The sequence below is a fragment of the Alligator mississippiensis genome, chromosome 1, assembly GCF_030867095.1.
Source record: "Alligator mississippiensis isolate rAllMis1 chromosome 1, rAllMis1, whole genome shotgun sequence".
Lineage (NCBI taxonomy): Eukaryota > Metazoa > Chordata > Crocodylia > Alligatoridae > Alligator > Alligator mississippiensis.
Genome location: NC_081824.1, coordinates 427,912,686 through 427,932,697, shown reverse-complemented (window position 1 = coordinate 427,932,697; position 20,012 = coordinate 427,912,686). Strand labels below are relative to the sequence as shown.

Genomic DNA, 20,012 nt, shown 5'->3' with positions numbered 1-20,012 from the left:
AGAAATCCCCTCAGGCAGTGGGGGAATTGAACCTGGTGCTCCTGCTTCCTGGACAAGTACTCTAGGTATAAAGGGGAGAGGTGGCACCATGAATGACATGTGCCTCTGGCGGCTGAGGGGGCACAGCTGCACTGGTGGCAGCAGGAGCACAACAACGGTGGCAGGAGCCTGGAGGCAGTAAGTTCCTGCAGATGTGGGGGGGAGGAGGAGTGTCGAGCACAGACCAGGGGTCAGCAACCACCCGCAGATGGCACTGGCAGCCAATGGGGATCGTGGACTGCCTGCAGACACCAGCGTCTTTTTGTAGGGGGTGCACTGCCATGCTCAGGGGGTCGCCCCTGGCCTAGGTCCATGTTTATGCCTGTAGATTGCTCTGCTTCTGTGCAGGATGCAGTAGAAGAGCTCAAGTGAATACTAAACTTCCAGGATTAAATTCTGTTCTAAGGTCATCTGTGTGAAGTCAAGGGCAGAATTTGTTCCATATCAATGAATCTTACTAAGGTGAGAGAGGCACACAGGCCATCTTAACTAAATCCCACACTAAACAGCCATCTTCATCTTCAAAAAGCTCAATGCTGAGGTATTTTAAACAACTAATTTTTCTCTTGCTGTATTAGTCATAGGACTTCAAGATGTTGGCAATGCTCATTAACATCAACTGACCTTTCTTGTAGTTTGGGTCATGTCATGGGCAAGAGTAGGGTGTCAGGGTTTTTATGGGGATTAATTGAGGTATGTTGACATAACGCTTTGGACATGTAAAATACTATAAAAATGCTAGACATGGTTCTTTCAGTGAATCTGATATCTTTTATCAGACCAACTTAAATAGTTGGAAAAAAAATTCTTAGCAAGCTTTTGGGTTTACAAACCCTTCATCGGACTGAGGAAGCATCTGCAGTTGGTGTGTACTCTTCCTGGATAGAATGAATAGTAAAGAAGCCAGAGGCTGTATCTACATGCTAGGACCTTTTATGAGTTGTATAATAGAATTTTTTATAATAGAAACCTTATGAGTTGTATAATAGAATGTGTATATAAATGCTAGGCAGACAAGGTTCCTTGGGTGAATTTGATATCTTTTATTAGACCAACCCAAATAGTTGGAGAATAGTTATTAAGCAAGCTTTCGAGTTCAAAAACCCTTTGTCAGGCTAAGGAAGTTTCAGCAGTTGGTGTGTGCTCTTCCTGGATGGAATGAAAAGTAAAGAAGCCAGGGGCTGGGCTGGGGAGTCAGTTGCCAGGCAGATTATAATGTATAAAAAATCCAATGTCTATGTTTAGTCCATGATCTCTAGTATCCAGGAGGTTGATGAAATTGAGCTCATAGGCTCGTCTCTGGGAAGTGTCGTGTAAGTTTCCCTTGCTAGGAACTTTTATGAGCACATCCTATTGCAGATGCCCAGGGCTAGAACAAATCTAAAACAATGATCTTAGGGCTCCACCTAGTGTCCAACATTGAAAAGTGAATGGAAATTGGGTTGGGTTTTCTTCTTACCCTAGAACAGAACAAAATTATAGTTGTATTGAACTGGAAAGCCATATGGATATTTCCTAATATTGGGCAGAAATGTAGTTGAAACAATCTGCATGTCTATCTTTTTACATATTTTGGTCAACTTCATTAATTTAATTTTCATGTAAGTTCTAAAATACCTTTCTGGGTCCCATAGTTTTCCATCATCTATTTAAAAATAATTGTCAATGTAAAATGAGCCAATATAATTTACTTTGAATATATATATATATATATATATATATATATATATATATTAGTCAATAAAAGTACATAAAAGTCCTGCTGACTGGAGAAGAGTTACTTGACACACAGTGCAGGTACTATCCAGGGTACCATTTTTCCAAGTTTGTTTTCTGATTCATAAGTATATGTTACAGGAGAGCATGTAATGCTTTTAGGATACAACAGATTCAATTATATATTTTTTACTTTTATTTTTACCAGCTTTAACTGTGATAGAAACACTTTCATTCAAATGCATCTTAGCTTAAGTTTCTCTACAGTGGAAGTATTTGGCTTTGTCTCGATTTTTCTTCTAGCAGGGACTTTAAATAGCCAGCTATTTACATGAGCATTAAGAGGGATCATAATTCTTTGTGTATCATCACTGATTCTTATTTAACATTTAGGGCCATCCTGTGTAACATCTATCTATACTAGGCATTGATATGCCTTTCATTGTAGCATGTCATGGTCTAGAGCACCGATTCTCAACCAGGGTGATGTGACATACTGGGGTGCCTGGAGACGCTTAAAGGGGTGCTGCAGAGTGCCATGCAATGTTAAAACTGTTAGATGTGCAAACATGATTCACAAGGCCAACCCTAAGTTTTCAGACAGGAATCCATAGTATTAAAAGCATTATGAGAAAAAATGCTTTGTTATTTTCTGGAATGAAAAAAACAAGAATGAAAACTAAAAGCTGGCATTTTCCAAGTCCATTGAAGGGTGACTTGAATCTATTGAGGGCTGCCTCATATTAAAAAACATTGAGAACCATAGGTATAGGATGCATTTATCTTTACAAAATTACTAGGAAGTTGGGAGGCACCTATTTTGCAGAAGGGGAAGGCAAGGGAAGACTAGGTGAGTGGCTCATGCTCATGCAGATAATCTGTGACAGTGCTGGGAATTAAATCTAGTCTCTACCTAGGGTAATCCACTGATAATTAGAACAGTTTCTTGTCCATGTATGGAATTTTTGCTATCTTTTCATAGCAAGAGTTGCATGTGTTATTCTTGTCCCTTCAGTGTTCAAATGTGCAGAAAGCTCATTAGAAACAGAATGCTTTAGGCATGCTTGCTTCATCCCTGAGTTCAGAAATCACCTGGGCATCCCTGAGTTTAGAGTCACCTGGGCATTCTGTTGAGCTTTAAATCTACCGTACTACACAAGGTTTTCCAGAGACACTGTTTGACACGGAAAGGAAGTCACAAGACTCCTCATCTTTGGAGACACGTCATGAACTGTAACAGTAGAGAGAGAAAGCATCAGCACAAAAAGGTGCACAGCCCTCTCTTTATATCTGATTTGAAACATCCTGGGCATATCTACACAAGACCCTGATTGTGCATTTGGTACTGCACTGTCCCAGCAGTGCATAGTTATTTTTAGACGCTATGTCACTGTAGCGATGAGCTACGGAGATGTAACTTGTAGCTATGGCAACGTAGCGTCTTACGTAGGCATGTCCCCTGCTTAGCATGCTACTTACTGCAGTCTCTTTTCTGAGCATTTTATAATTGTTAATAGTTCCATAAACTAAAAATAGGTTTTGAAAACACAATTTATGTATTTTTTTCAGAAACAGGAAAAAAATCTAGTTTTGAAAAGTTTTATTGCTACATTTGTATTTCAAAGATATTCTTCAGCAGAAGTTTATTTCTGGTATAAAAAATTCAGTTTGATCATTTAATAAAAGTTAACCAAGATCTAAAATGCATTACTGATATGCTAATACATATTAATTAATCATTGTCAGGGCATTGTTAGTAAAGAGCAGCTGAATTTATGCAATAACATAGTTCATCATAACAATTATGTACTTATTAAATTTATCAAGGGAAGTTCTGAACACAGTTAGCAATACATGTAATATAAAAAGGGGGAAATGGTTAAAGAACATATTCCTATCCTGACTTACTAGGAAGCACACAACTTCTATTAGCAGTTATGGAAGTTTGTACCTATTAGTCCCTAGAACATCAAAAGGAATATATGATGTCTCAAAACCTATATTAATTTAATAGTAATCAAGTCGCTGATTATTACCATAGGAACACAGGAAAACAGATAAAGAGTTTTCTTCTAATCTCAAGGCAATAAAATGCATACATCTAGCTCCCATTAAAACTACTAGGAAGTGGGAGAGATGAAATTATATTCTTACATTATTTCCAAGAATAATCTCATTACAAATTAAATTTGTACATTCGTATTACATATTAGAAAACATGTAAGAAATTTTACTATACATCTAACAGGAAGTGTAAAAAAGTTGAAAGAGTCACAGTCAAATTACCAGAAGCATGTTAGGACCTTGGAATTAGAGGCCAAACATTTTAAACACAGGTGTCCAAAGTTAGGAATTTATATCAGTGTTGTCTGATTTGCAAACAGTATTACCTTCAATGTGTATGCAATACTTTTGAAAAATCAGCCTGTTAGGCTTGTACACTCAAACATAAGCATCCAAGTTTGGAAATTTTGGCTAAATTCTTTAGTTCTTCATGTGTTTTCTCACAATGAAGCATTGAATGTAGTTCACTGAATAGATAGTTTCCTTAAACAAGTAGTGGGAAATTTTCAGTTGTAGATATACCAGAAAGACATTTACTGCTTCAGACTCATGGTTAATGAACTTGCTGGATTCAAAATATTTCTTTTTATGGTAACAGTATGATAGAATGGCTTGTGAGAAATTCTAATATAGCAGCAGCTATTTTTTATTAGTAATATATAACATTTTTTAATATAGAGCTTATATAATAATTTCTAGATAGTCCAGAAAAAGGATTACTTTTAAAACTGAGGATCTTCATTTTGGTTTATATTGGTGCAAGGAAGAGATTCATCTTCTGTGGTCACCTGTGGTCCGTTTTTGTAATTGTAAGTGTGTGTAGAAATGTTGTTCTCTGTATTTCGATAGACCTATATATTGAGAAAAGAAAATACCTCATAGTCATTATTATTTGCTGTACACAAAACAATGCACATTAGTATCTATTTTTCCTTTTAATATTGAAGCCTTTGCATAATTTAAATCAGTGTAACTATATTAGCAAAACAGCAAATTCAGTACAGCAAGTAATACAGTAATGAGTTACCAACTGTGAACTGCAAAGCCCATCACTTACAGGCACCAAATACATAGGGGCCTGAGGGCAGTATTTGTCCTGAACTCCCAGTATCGTGCAGGGATCCAGGCTCTCTGTTCCTGTGCACACTCCCGTTGAGGGGGGATAAGAGGAGCATGTGCCCCCCGATTTGACTGCGGGGCGGGGGTGGATGCGGGCTGCCAGCTGTGGTCTTGGACCTCCCTGCCCTGCTGCCCTCCCCACAGGAGCCCCACCCTGACTACACTGCCATAGTAAGGTGCCCCCTGCCCCACACTGCTGCTGGGCAGGCAGGGGGTGCCTCGCCAAGGTGACGTGGGGCTCCCAGGGGCAGAGCAGCAGGGCAGGGAACCCTAAGCCCACAGCGGGCAGCCTGCATCCACCCCCATCCCACTCACAGACTCCGCTAAGCTCTGCTCTGGCAGTGCCTTGGGGGAGGCTACCATCTTAGGGCTCTACTCTCCGCTCCACCCCCTGGCAAAAACAAAAGTCGGCACCTATGCCATTAACAGACCTGAAGTGTAAGACTGTGTTACACACTCTCCTGTAAAGTTAAAAAGCACCTGAAACCCATTTATTAAACTGATTTGTGCCTGCACCATGTTACATGTACAGCTCCAATGTTTGCACATGCAGATGGATAACTACATGCAAACAGGTAGGTATGCAAGCCCACAATGCCAGCTGTGTAAACAGAAATGGGTGCAGCCTTATGTTTTAGCACAGGGGTTGTCACCCAGGGGTACATGTACTTGCCGCAGTGTGGGGGTGGGTGGGGATGGAGCACCACCACCGTGCGCTGCTGCCTCACAGGAGCAGGGTGAGAGCAGGGTTGTACAGACGCTGCACTACCACCACTTGCCATGCCCCTGCTCTGCAACTGGCAGCTTGCCACCCATCCCCAGCTACTTGCCACCCCCCCTCCCGGCACACTTATTAAAAAGGGGACCCCCAGGTGTACACTTATTAAAAAAGGTTGAAAACCCCTGTTTTAGCATATGTGTCTTAGTTGCCAGCATACTGAACACTTTGCTCTAAATTATATGAAATCACATGCAACACATTTTTTCCATTTTTCCCAGTCCATGAGTTCAAATTCTGGCTCCTGTTAAGTGATGTAATTTCTACTTCATAAATGGGTCCACTTATAGCATAATTTAGCTCAACATGTAAGTACAACGTTAGGAGAAGGTAGGAGGCATTTTGAATATAAACATAACACTATGCATAGACAGGAAATGATCTCTACTGCAGCTGTCTGTGGGCCCACAACATGATTAATATAATTTACCTAGATTTTACCCTATAGCAGAGTTGTGAAGCCAAGATATTATTTTACTGACAATCCGAAAACTTTTTACTAACAATCAAATGTTTTTACTGACATATGTTTTATGTAATGTTAATTTAACTCTTCTGCCAGGCTCTGGATGGCAGTGACAAGGGTGGGGGTTCAAATTTAGGGGCTTAATACCAACCATAATAAAAAAGGTTGGTTGTCAGTAAAAAGTTTGCAGATTGTAAGTAAGAAATATTTGAATGGGTTGGCAACCCTGCTTGACTGCAGTAATGATTTTACATCAAGCTTCCCCCACCCCAACACCCCTGACTGCTCCCCACGTAGTGCTGCCCCCATCCCAGCCCACCCCTTAGTTTTAATCTTGCTAGCCCAGCTCACTCCATCCTGGCATAGGCCCCTATCCACTGCCTCTCTCCCTTAAAGCCCACAGTTGCATCCTGCCCCCCTCCCTATAGCAGCTGTAAGACACAAGAGACAATGAAAGGGATGCAATAGCAGCACATGGTAGCAGCAGCACATGGCTAGGCAGGGGGATGGGGGCTATGTGGGCTTCTATAATCCATAAAGCCCCGACAAGAGCTCCTGACAGGGTGCTGTGCTCCCATTCAGATACCAGGTGGCACTGCTGTGCTCATCAGGCCATCAAGCTTGTTTTTTATGGATGGCACCAGTTTTTTTATGGACTTTATGGACAGGCATTTTTTGCCCTATTTTTTATGGGTTGCCCATAAATTTACAGACAGTTGATAACCATAGTATATTAACTCCTTAGAAAGGAGCAGACACATGGTCAGCTATCCCAAACTAGATGGATGCATCACCCTGCCCACTAGGTGATAGAACACTGAGTTTGTATTTAGCAAAGGGCTACCCCAGAAGGCAACTAACTAGAGGAGTAGACACACAACCCATGTGCTGATACAGCTTATAGAGATATGAAATGATACCTCATTTTCCAGGGAATAATTCACCCCAGAGTAGAGACACTTATCCTGGTGTAAAGCTGTATATTGTAGGTCCACTGCACTTTTATCCCAGAGTAAAGTCAAATTACTCCAAAATGAACCTGTCCTGTGTCCACAACTCTAGCAATACACTGGGCATGTCTACATGTTCATTAATGCACAGTAATTATAGCACACTAAATTTAGTACATGTGGGCATTTTTACACATACTGTGGGACATGGCACTGGGCGCTTTAATTAGAGAGTTGCACTAATTAAAAGCACCCATGTGTCACATGTATCAGTGTTCCCGTGCATCCCCATACTGAAAAAATGGTGGCAAGTGCTTTGAACTAAAGCTCATTGAACGTGCTTTATTTTTTAGGTACACTGCTGCCATTTTTTCAGCATAAGGATGCACGGAGATGATCATATATGTGATACAGAAGGCTGCCAGAACACATCAATTTCCATGTTCCAGCAGACTTGATTAATCACTGGATTAAGTGCTGGATTTCCAATTTATCAGAGCAGGCTCCCCGCACATGTATAGGAACCCTATGTAATTACAGGTACTAACTTAATGCACCGTAACTGGCACTACTTCACAGTAGCACCAAGGCATGCTTTTTTTGTGATACTAATGCACAGTAGATTAATTCTTTTTGCCTGCTGTGCTAATGTGCAATAAAATTAGTCTACTATGCTTTTAGCATCTTGTGTAGACGTGCCCATGGGATGAGAACACTGGAGTGTCACATGATGTGAATTTGGGAGATTAATCTTAGTGATAATAAGGAATTTCTCTTTTAAACTCTAGTAATGATTACTTATTGCACACAGCTTCCTAGCAACCAGTAGCACAGAGATCAATAATTCTGCTCAAGTTGTTATGTTGTCCTCATCACTGTAGTATTTAAGCAGCTTCCAGAAGTGTATTTAATAGCATGACAATAATTTTTCATATGTATGAGATGAAAAAAATAAGAAAATGTCCAAAGAGCAACGCAACACGGAGTGTTTGCTACTAACAAACAGACAATATGTTGCAGTGTATGCAAGTTACTGCCATTTTAGTGTATTTAGTATATTTTTTTCCAGCGAAAATGTGGAATAGACTCAACAACCACTTGTGGCCAGATCCTAGTCTGCTTATGAAATGCATAAGTGGATTTATATGTCTAAATCCTATTCCAGCCTACTCTAGCCCCTGAAAACCACTAATGAGTCTACTTCTGTAAATAACAAAAGGCAGTGAGGAGGATCCATTTGCCCTTTGTGTTAATGTTTTTTCAGTTACTCAGCAGAGTTGATTGGCACCTGAAGGTGAAATAGGATTTGTCCTTTAGTACCTGTGCATTATTCTTCCCCAGAGGAAAAAGCCATCTCTGTAGATAAAAGAGTTTGTCTATTTCAGCAATAGAATATTGTGTCTAGACTTTGGTACAGCCTCTTTCAGCTGCTTGCCTGCAAACATGGGAAGCCAAGCTGTGTAGTTCATCCACATTTACAAAATGGTCATGTGTGATGACAGCCCAGGCACACTGCTAAAAGTGTTCAAGGACTTTACTAAGAGCAACAAGAGAGACTCTGTGCTTTATGAACAGCTATGGTCAGCCTGAAGTGCTGCAGAGAGGTTTGAGCCAGTACCGACAAGATCCATTCATAATCATTTAAAAGGTTAACAAGAACACTGCCTACTAGACAGTTGGTTGGCCAGCCAGGTACAGATACCTGGCTAGAAATGTCTATCTTTGACTGGAGCTGCTATTGTGTTTTTTTGGAATATCTTTTCTGGGAGGGAAAGTGGTTTCCTATAGAATCTTCCATATCTCTGTCTGCCTCAGTATGATGTGTATCCAATGCAGGAAGATTGAATACAACTCCCTTCAGAGCCTGTTAATATTACTTCCCTTGATAAATCTGGTAGGGGATGTTATCTGAGAACACCAGAAAGCCCTGTTTCCCCAAGGACCTGAGCATGTTGCATTCACAGAACTCCTAGCCCCTGACAGACCCTGAAACACTTCCCAGACTGATCTCCACACTGCCTGCAATCAGCTTTTCCCCAGTAGAATCATAGAAAGTTTGGGTTGGAAGGGACTTCAGATGGTCATCTAGTCCAACCCCTGCTCAAAGCAGGACCATCCCCAACTAGATCATCCCAGCCAAATCTTTGTCTAGCCGGGCTTTGAAAACCTCCAAGGATGGAAGGTCCACCACCACTCTGGGTAACCTGCTCCAGTGTTTTACTACCCTCCTAATGAGAAAAATCTTCCTAATATTTAACCTAAACTTCCCTTGCTGCAACTTGGGACTGTTGCTCCTTGTTCTTTCATCTGCCACCACTAACAACAGACTAGCTCCATCCTCTTTTGAACCCCCCTGTCAGGTAGTTGGAGGTTCCTATTAAGTCCCTGTTTGGTCTCCTCTTCTCTAGACTAAATAAGCCCAGTTCCCTCAGTCTTTCCTCATAAGTCATGTCCTTCAATCCTCTCACCATTTTTGTCACCCTCTGCTGGACTGTCTTCAATTTGTCCACATCATTTCTGTAGTGGGGGGACCAAAACTGAACACAGTACTCCAGATGTGGCCTCACCAGTGCTGAATAGAGGGAAATAATCACTTCCCTTGACCTACTGGCAACACACCTACCAATCCAGCTCAGTATGGCTTTAGCCTCCTTGGCAACAAGGGCACACTGCTGGCTCATATTCAGCTTATTGTCCATTGTAGCCCCCAGGTCCTTTTCTGCAGACCACAGCCAGCTGCACTAGGAGTTTAGAGAAGGAGAACAAGTTCCTGTGGGCATAGGAAGATTGTTTGTGGATCCTTCTGAACCAGAAGGTAACAGAAGAAAGAGAGAGGTCCCTGTATCCCCAGTGGCTATATTACAGTTATGCACAGAAATCTCTGCAAAACTGACTTCTCCTAAGTCCCAGGTAGTCCCACAGTGAACAGCTCAGTGAGGTGAAGAATCCAGGTCTGGAGTCTTTTTAATGAAGTGAGTCAACAGTATGGGCTTTCCTTCACACACACCTTATCATGTACACCAATGATGCTCAACCTTCCAGCCCCACAGGCTGGATGAGGGCACTCCACAGGCCAGATCCCATACATGGAGTCAGTGTGGGGGTGCAGTCTTGCATATCAGCTCAAATCCATGTGCTGGATCCAGCCACTCACTGGCCCAACCCCATGACAGCCTGACCCTGTGCATGGGCCAGTCCCATGTGCTGGATCTGGCTGCAGACTGATGATGCAGTGCATAGTAGGGCTGTGCGAAGCTTCGGTCCCTGATTCGATTAGGTGCAGATTCAGCCCAAATCAGTGGCCGAATCTCCAAATCCGAATAGAATCAGAGGACCCTTTAATCTCTCCAAATCAAATCGGAGCTCTCTGAATCAGTTCGGAGAGATCCGGAAAGATTCGGAGATTCAGACAGACACAGCTTTAAAAGTTTTTTCTATATACCTCGAGGTACCAGCACAACTCGTGATCACTGCAATGCTGGAGTGCATGGAGCATCCCACAGGAGTGCAGGGGGGCCCCCCCATGTGCTTGGCAGTGAACCTGGAAGTGGACCAGAAGCACTTCCAGTCCACCTACGGGTCTGCCAGGGAGTGTGCTGGGGCCCGTTGGTGCCCCCCGGAACAGCAATTGGCTGCAGGGGGACCCCGGGTGCCCCCACCCAGACCCAGAAGGCACCAGTCCCTGAGCCAGGGGGTGTGGGGACGCCCCACCCCACGCTCCCTGGCAGACCTGGAAGTGGACCAGAAGTGCTTCTGGTCCACTTCCAGGTCTGCTGCTGAGCACACTGGGGAGCCAGCCCCCTGTGCTTCTGTGGGACACTCCATGTGCCCCAGCATCACAGTGTTCACGGGCCGCTTGCTACTTAGAGGTATGTAGAAAAAACATATAAAGCTGTGCCTATGTCTGAATCGCTGATTCTTTGAATCAGCATTGAATCTTCAGATTCGGATTCAGCCAAATCGAATCAGGGACAGTAATCTGAATCAAGAAATTGAATCACTGTCCCTGATTTGGGCCGAATCCAAATCCGAATCGAATAGTGCACCCCTAGTGCATAGGGCCATGTCATGTATCCTGTGGAGCCCATGGGTCTGGAAATTTGGCAGCAGAGGCAAGGAAATTAACACTGCCACTGCTACTCCCCCTCCCCCCCAATATTTCCAGACTCAAAAGAGGCACTATGGGCTGGATGGCATAACTCCATCTGGCTTGTGGGCTGGAGGTTGAGCATTGTTTGCGGACACTAACATTGCATTTAAAGTACAGATCTGCAAGTAAGAGCATTTGTCTTGTTTGCATGATTACATACCTCTCCTTCTGCATCCACCAGCTGAGAGTCCAGCAGGGAAACCAACCAGGAAAAGGAAGGCCTTTTTCTGGAGTCAAGAGCCCAGCAGGACTGCATTACAAAGTATCTGCAGGAGTAAAAGAGATGAAATATGGAGCAATTCCCACAGAAAATGTCTCCACAGACAGATACTATCTACTAGCTGCTTCTGCCTCCACTGAAATAAAATGTCATGGCCAGTCTCTTCAGGATCATTCTGGAGTAAGACCTTGCAAAAGTCTTTCTGTGGTTAAAATAAGGGTCATGCAGAGTGTACAATCTTCCCAGAAATCCATAAAAGGTTTATAATCTCTGCATAAGTTCTTCAATGATTTACAGTGTCAAGAACAAGTTCTTGTAGGAGTTTATAAGTTCCACAGAAGTCTCTGCCAGGTTCATAAAAACTGCGGTATATACATGTAATTTCATGGACATTATCATTTCCACAGGCTGAAGATATTGCAATGTTACATGTACCTGACCTCACAGATATTAAAATGTCCATTGACTAGCCCAGAAAACATCACAAAGTTTGCAATGGGCAGCCCAGAGTATTCTGCCCTTTCATGCATACTCTGAGTCTCAAATCTTTCTGTCTTCTTTCCTTTTTTCCTGCATTTTGTCACCTGGGAGCATGGGTGACTGGTGCCTCCTGACTTGGGGCGGGGAGGCAAGTGCCCCCCCACCAGTGGCCAGTCATCAGCTGGGGAGGGGTTCGCCCCACAGCCGATCCCGCCGACCCACAAGTGGCAGCGGCATGCTTCTGGCACTTCCGGGCACGCCCACTCCCCAGCCGGTGCTCTCTGGGGGAGCACCAGCACTCTTGCCTGCCCCCCTACCTGGGAACACTGGCTGACTGGGAGTGCACCAGCTGTCTTAGGGGGTGCACGTGCACCCCCATAAACTCCCTACACATTGCCACTGTCTGGGAGTCCTTTCCCCCTTGGCAGAGTTCATAGGCATGACAGATGTCTGCAGGGTGCAATCTCCGTGACAACTCAGTGGGCACATCTACACATGCAATTAGTGCACGTAAAGAAACTCTGGAATGTATTGCTCCTGAGTTTTTTGCTCCTAGGCATGCCATTTGAATGTTCACCTGGGAGCAAATAACTGCAGAGCAATCCACACTGGAGTTTATTTATTCACAGCATATGGAGCCCATTCAGAGCAGTCCTGGCTGGCAGAGAGCCCTAGGAGTCAGCCTGCCAGCCTGAGGCTGCTCCGACTGGTCTCAATGTGCCGTGGAGGGACTGGTTGGGACATGAGGGTGTTTCATTGCAGGGCTAGCTGGCAGACAGCCCCTGTACTGAAGCACCCTCGTGCCCCAGCCAGCCAACTCCGTTCAGTGCTTTGCTGCCCATAAAAAACTCCACAGCAAGGTAGAACGTGTGTTTACAAGTACCACCCCGCTGCAGAGTGTATTAGTTTCCTGCACCCTAATACGGGTGCATAGCTAGACAGCAAGACATTTATTGTGGAACTAATTAGTCAGCTCCACAGTAAACATCTAAAAAGCAGAGTAGTTATTGTGTGCCTTGCCTCTTCCCCATTGCCCGCACCCAAGTCCTTCTGGGTTACCATTTTCTTTTAGCACTAAAGGCTTGCTGCAACTGACCTACATGCAATGGGGTTCAAGAAGAAAAATGGAGAGGAAATTAATGAAAGCTTTATTTAATATTTCAAATGGATTTACTGTAACATCTAGTTTAAAAAAATAAAAGAATTAGCATCAAGATGCTAGAGCTATGGGCCAAGGGATCTCTGGGAAGAGGAACCAAAAGTGTGCAATAGATTGGCCTTTTTTAACAACATGGCCTTTATTGCTACATGATCAAAGGTAGGTAAAGAGACAATCTTGCTTTAAATCTCTCTTTCAAATACGATGGAGGGCAACAGAACAAAATACATACAACTATAGTATTTGGAAAATAATTAATAATAACCTTCCATACTATGCAGTATACAAAGCATGCACTTACATTTCTTCTGTAGCATAATAAGGCTGGTCCATTTTAAATCCACTTTGAATGAGTTTGTAGAAGTTTGCATCAACCTGAATACCAGGATAGGGGTTCACACCTGTGAAAAATATTGTGGGGAAAATATTAACATAAAAGAGGCCAGTGAAAAGTAGTGCTTTTCCACTGCCCCTCAGGACATACCAAGAGAGAATATTTCCCAGAGTAATATTCCATAAGACCAGACATCACTCTTAATTGTGTATATCCTTTCAAATAAGCTTTCAGGAGCCATCCATTTCACTGGTAAACGGGTCTGCACAACAAGAGAAAAAGGAAAAGGGTTAGTGTTTCCTACGAACAATGTATCCTACTCATAGTTCTCACTACCTGCATGCAAACAAGGAAGAATACGGGTTCATTTTAAGTAGCTTCTAGGACTAGGTTAAGTAAGTAGGTAAAACTAGGGGTGACATACTGGAGCACTTTTTGCTCCCTGGGAGGTATATTTTCACAGACCTTACTTGCTGATATGAGAAAGAACCCTCCCTCCTTTTCCACTATGTTTTCTAAGTGGTGTACTTGGGACTCTCCATACCTGCGAAGCTTCATTCAAACCTTCATTCTCAGATTGATCAGAAGAACCATGCTGGGCATTTCTAAACATGCTAAAGTGTAGCTACTGAACCTTTATTTTCTGTCTTTACACACTGCTGTCATTGAAAGCCTCACCAATTCAGGGCCTTGACAGATAACATTTTTACAATGGTATACATTAGATTAGTTTTATACACAAATGTAAATTACACTGGGATCAAGAGTGGACAGATGTGCAGCAATCCCAGGATAGCTACATGCAATACAGTTTTACTACTAGATCAGGAGAAGCAGGAAATAGCCTGTTTGCCTTGACCAAATAGTTACGCTGGGATAAGCTGCAGACAGACAGCACCTATACCCTATAACTTACATGGGTAGAATCTTGTCCTTGATTTCTCCGGAGGCCTAGTTCTATAGTGCATTCAAGGAAGTCATATGACATAAGGCTGAATGTCTGCTCCTTGCTTACACCAGTGAAAAGTGATTATACTGGTACAATGTATTGTGTGTTCAGGCTGTTAGTCTAAAATAATACAGTTATCAGAGTAAGCACCGGGCTTTTTAATTTTCTGTTTTTAGGACTGACTTCAGGTCACTGTTGATTTGGTTTCCTATCTTTTAAAAAAATCTTTGATAGAACTTGGCTTTTCTCCCTTCTCCTGTAACATGTGAAACAGGTGGATTGTGTAAAGTACTGAATATGACCATATTAACATATGCAGTGACTACAACAGAGCTATACTGCTTTACACCATGTGAGCACCTGTCTGATAGCCTGCCTATTTTAATGATGCTGCTGATAATACTTAGATATTTTACACCGTTTTTCATCAATCCAATCTTAAAGTGCTATGCAAAGGTGATAATATAGATTACTATATTAATACACAAATTACAAATGGTGGGAAGACAAGGCTAAGGAGCTTTTACATGTGGCTGGCATCCAAAATATGCGTGGCTTCTTCAGTTCCACCAAAGCCACCTATAGTCTGAGCGCTCGGGGACCAACTCCCTTGAGAGTTCCTGATCAAGGAAAGGGGAGGCTGTGATGTGGATGACTGCACAGTCCGGTGGGTGGCGAATTGGCTAGAGGGTCGCACCCAAAGAGTCGTGGTGGATGGGTCGGTCTCGACCTGGAAGGGTGTGGGCAGTGGGGTCCCGCAGGGCTCGGTCCTTGGACCGATACTCTTTAATGTCTTCATCAGCGACTTGGACGAGGGAGTCAAATGTACTCTGTCCAAGTTTGCAGATGACACAAAGCTATGGGGAGAAGTGGACACGCCGGAGGGCAGGGAACAGCTGCAGGCAGACCTGGATAGGTTGGACAAGTGGGCAGAAAACAACAGGATGCAGTTCAACAAGGAGAAATGCAAAGTGCTGCACCTAGGGAGGAAAAATGTCCAGCACACCTACAGCCGAGGGAATGACCTGCTGGGTGGCACAGAGGTGGAAAGGGATCTCAGAGTCCTAGTGGACTCCAAGATGAACATGAGCCGGCAGTGTGATGAAGCCATCAGAAAAGCCAATGGCACTTTATCGTGCATCAGCAGATGCATGACGAATAGGTCCAGGGAGGTGATACTTCCCCTCTATAGGGCGCTGGTCAGACCGCAGTTGGAGTACTGCATGCAATTCTGGGTGCCGCACTTCAAGAAGGACGTGGATAACCTGGAGAGGGTCCAGAGAAGGGCAACTTGTATGGTCAAGGGCCTGCAGACCAAGACCTACGAGGAGAGACTAGAGAAACTGGACCTTTTCAGCCTCCGCAAGAGAAGGTTGAGAGGCGACCTTGTGGCTGCCTATAAGTTCATCACGGGGGCACAGAAGGGAATTGGTGAGTATTTATTCACCAAGGCGCCCCCGGGGGTTACAAGAAACAATGGCCACAAGCTAGCAGAGAGCAGATTTAGATTGGACATTAGGAAGAACTTCTTCACAGTTCGAGTGGCCAAGGTCTGGAATGGGCTCCCAAGGGAGGTGGTGCTCTCCCCTACCCTGGGGGTCTTCAAGAGGAGGTTAGATGAGTATCTAGCAGGGGTCATCTAGACCCAGCACTCTTTCCTGCTTATGCAGGGGGTCAGACTCAATGATCTACTGAGGTCCCTTCCGACCCTAACATCTATGAATCTATGAGCCATCAATGCCCTTTGGCAGGAACATTTTGAAGACCTTCTCAGTCAAGACTCTGCTGTTGATGAGAGTGCTCTTAACTCCATCCCACAGCACCCAGTTGGAGATGATCTTGGAAGCCCTCCAAGCTTTGATGAGGTGAGGAAAGCCATCAAACAGATGAGGAACAGAAAGACATCTGGCACAGATGGAATTCCCACTGAAATTTTAAAACAGGAAGGAGAGGAGCTCACATCACAGGTTTATGCCTTCATTTTAAGGATCTGGAATGATGAGGAAATCCCAGATGACCTCAGGGGTGCCATGATTGTGACAATCTTCAATAAGGGAGACAAGTCCAACTGTGGAAACTACAGAGGGATCAGCTAGCTGTCCACCACAGGAAAGTTCATGGTGAGAACCCTCCTGAAAAATCTCCTTCCACTTGCTGAAGAGCTCCTCCTGGAATCTCCATTTAGGGCATCACGTCTCAGTGGGTTTAGGGTATCAAGAGGCACAACTGACATGATCTTCACAGATTGCCAGCTGCAGAAGAAATGCTGGGAACAACATAATCTTCTCTATGTGGCCTTCTTTGACCTTACAAAAGCTTTTGATTCTGTCAGCCGAGAAGTGATGTGAAAGATCCTTCTGAATTATGGATGCCCACTGAAATTTGTCATCATTCTCTGCCTGCTCTATGATGGTAGGTGAGCAGTGGTTTTCAGTAATCTATCACAGATCCCTTTGAGGTTAATATGTGAGTTAAGCAAGGCTGCATCATCGCTCCAACACTCTTCTCAATATTCTTACCACAATGTTACATCTGATCACTAACAAGCTCCCAGCCAGAGTGGAGCTAAACTACTAAATGGATGGTAAGTTGTTTAACCCCGGTCAACTTCAAGCAAAAACCAAGACCACCCTGACCACAATCATTGAGCTCTAGTATGCTTATGATGCTGTAGTGTGTGCTCACTCAGAATCAGACCTTCAGGCAATCATCAACATCTTTACTGAGTCATACAAGAAAATGGGATTGACACTTAACATTCAGAAGACTAAGGTCCTCCACCAACAGGCTCTTAGTGAACAGTCACCAGCTCTAGTTATCTAGATCCATAGTGAGACTCTGGAGAACATTGAGTATTTCCCATACCTCAAAAGCCATCTCTCACAGAAGGCTGACATCAATGACGAAATCCAAAATTGCCTCAAATGTGCAAGTGCAGCCTTTGGACATCTGAAGAAATGTATGCTCAAAGATTATGACATTAGATCCAAAACCAAGCTCATTGGTTTATCAAGCAGTCATGATCCCCGCCTTGCTGTGCAGAGCTGTCATGGACAAGGTACAGGAGACATGTAAAGTTGCTGGAGAAATACCAACACTGCCTGCAGAAGATCCTCCAAATCCAGCGGGAAGAGAGATGCATCAACATTAGTGTCCTCCTGCAAGCAAATACTATGAGTATTGAGGCAACAATCATCCAGCATTATCCATGATCATTTGTTGAGCCAGCCATGTCATCAGGGTGTCTGACTCCAGACTCCCTAAGCAAGTTTTATTTTCCCAGCTCAGCCAAGGTGCATTTTCAAGAGGAGGACAGAGAAAGTGCTTCAGGGACATCCTCAAGGGCAACTTAAAAAAATGCAACATCAATGTGAACCCATGGGAGACTATTGCCCAGGACCGCTCCAAATAGAGGAAGAGTCTGCTGCAGGGATCTCAGTACTATGAAACTTCATGATAATAACAAGAGATGGAAAAGCAGGAGTTGCAGAAACAGTGTGTTGTGAACCAAGTAAAAACATCAAGTGCCATCCACCCCACATGGAAACACATGTCCAAGCTGCAGTAGAGTCTGCTGGTCCTGGATAGGTCTCATTGACCATCTTTAGATGCACAGATAAGAAAATCATGGAAGACAATCATTCTCAGTTGTGAAGGATTGCCAAAGTAAGAAGTAAGTAATAATTGCATTGGCCATTCAAAATCTGATTTGGCTAACACCAAAACTATAAATTTCATTTGCCAAGGACTGGAAAATTTTTCAAGGAATAAATGAGGTTTCTGGAGAATATGTTCAGCTATATGTATAATTACCAGCTAGATAGAACAACTGTGTATGTATTCATCAGCTAGCTATTCCTTCTTTTTGGTTGTTACAGCAATGAGAAAAAGCTAAGGCAGGCATGGGCTTACATTGCCTTTGATGATGTAGTTAGAATCATTCTCTATATCTCTGGCAAGGCCAAAGTCACATATTTTCACCACTTTTCCATGGGTCACTAATACATTCCTGGCAGCAAGGTCTCTATGGATGCACTGTAAAGAAAGAGATGGTTATTTTCACAGTGATTCTCAACAGATAGAAGTAATTCCCCACTGTTTGTAACTTCATTCAAAAATATAAGGATGGATACCAATCCCTGCTCAAACTATTCCATGCTCATGAAAAAGTGACATAACCAATTTTGCAAAGCTAATAGCAAATACAATGTCTGAGCTATTGTCACACTCATTTTATGGAATGGTAACATCTGTGTATTATGAGGAATAGAAGACAGCTGTGATAAGAGTTCTGAGTGGCTTTTATGGCCTAACATATAATTTCAGAGGAAAAAAATCCCAGCAGAAGTACAGTTTGACCATACATGGATTAATTTAAAACTTTATAGAACATCAGGACATTGATACACACACCCAGGTTCACACCTGCTTTCTCTGCAATAGCCAGAGCCTTCCTGCTCCACTCTCCTGCCAGCAGAAGGAGCTGGAGCCTGGGTACCAGGAGGCCCAGAAAGGGCTCTTTAGTTAGGGAGGGGCAGGGAGCTGGTTGGAGGATGGCTGTTCCTCCTGGCATGACCCCTGCTCCCCATACATGTGACCTGCAGCAACTCATGTAGGTTCATTCTCTGTGCTGTTAAATTAAACATATGCAACCTGATTTCATGGTCCAAAGCAACCAGGGAGTCCCTAGTAACAGGCCTTCTCCAGCAGCTATGCAATCAAAGGTTTGCAGAGTGCTTGGCAGCTGTGAAACCACGAGCAGGCTCAGGGTCTCTGGGCAGAAGGTATCTACTCCAACAAATCCCACAAGATATCAGGACTGCAGAGGATCCATGAAGTTGAAATACCAGCATCTCTTATTGGGGCTAGTTTTGCCTCATGGCTGGAGCCACAGATTAATGTAGTCCATGTCCATTTGGACAGCCATGACCCTTTAGATTCCACTTTAACTGGAGACAGATCTGTTACTGGAAATCTATCAGGCCTAGAATTTAGTTTCTAGCTTCTCAAACAGGGAAGAGAAAAGGAAATGCAATAGATGGAGAGGCGGTAGATACCCCCAGAGATGACAAAAAAATGGTTTAAGCATGTACATGCTTTGCATTAGCACACACAGGTTACAAAATGAGCTTTCTGGACCCCGGGAGGGGACAAGAAGATAGGAAGTGCTATTGACAAAAAGGAGAGAGAATAGGCTCAGCGCTTGTTGAGGGATACATTTCTTCTTTCCACTGGTATGCATCCCCTCTTCTCTCTCCCACAAAGATGGTCTGGTGCAAAATCTGGCTCCTTGCAGTTTCTACTACCTAGCACCTGGTTTTGCCCCAGTTGAAATGGCACAGGCTAAGTTGGGTGCCTATACACATGCATTGAGGCTGCTCTGATGTGCTGTTACAGTGAGTCAGAGCAGATTAAATTGCGTCTATTGGAGCATGGTAATTACCGTGCTCCAGCAGATTCCACTGCCACAAGCACAGCATCCCTATGCTGAAAAATGGCAGTGGGGGTGCTTTAACTAAAGCATGTTCAACAAGCTTTAGTTAAAGCACCCCCGTTACCACACTTCAGCATGGGGACACTGATACACA

At 43.5% G+C, this 20,012-nt stretch overlaps 1 protein-coding gene across 1 annotated transcript in view; it reads right to left on the bottom strand.

Moving 5' to 3' along the window:
- Positions 1–3,367: 3,367 nt before the first annotated feature.
- The window catches only part of FLT3 (fms related receptor tyrosine kinase 3), a 97,455-nt gene continuing 80,810 nt past the window's right edge, over positions 3,368–20,012 (bottom strand). Inside the window, exons 20-24 of the mRNA XM_006270481.4 lie at positions 18,337–18,459; positions 13,626–13,737; positions 13,443–13,542; positions 11,443–11,548; positions 3,368–4,670 (exon numbers count right to left, since the gene is read on the bottom strand). Of these exons, the coding sequence (XP_006270543.2) occupies positions 4,542–4,670; positions 11,443–11,548; positions 13,443–13,542; positions 13,626–13,737; positions 18,337–18,459 (570 nt within the window). The 3' untranslated portion in view covers positions 3,368–4,541. The remainder of the gene's footprint in view (positions 4,671–11,442; positions 11,549–13,442; positions 13,543–13,625; positions 13,738–18,336; positions 18,460–20,012) is intronic.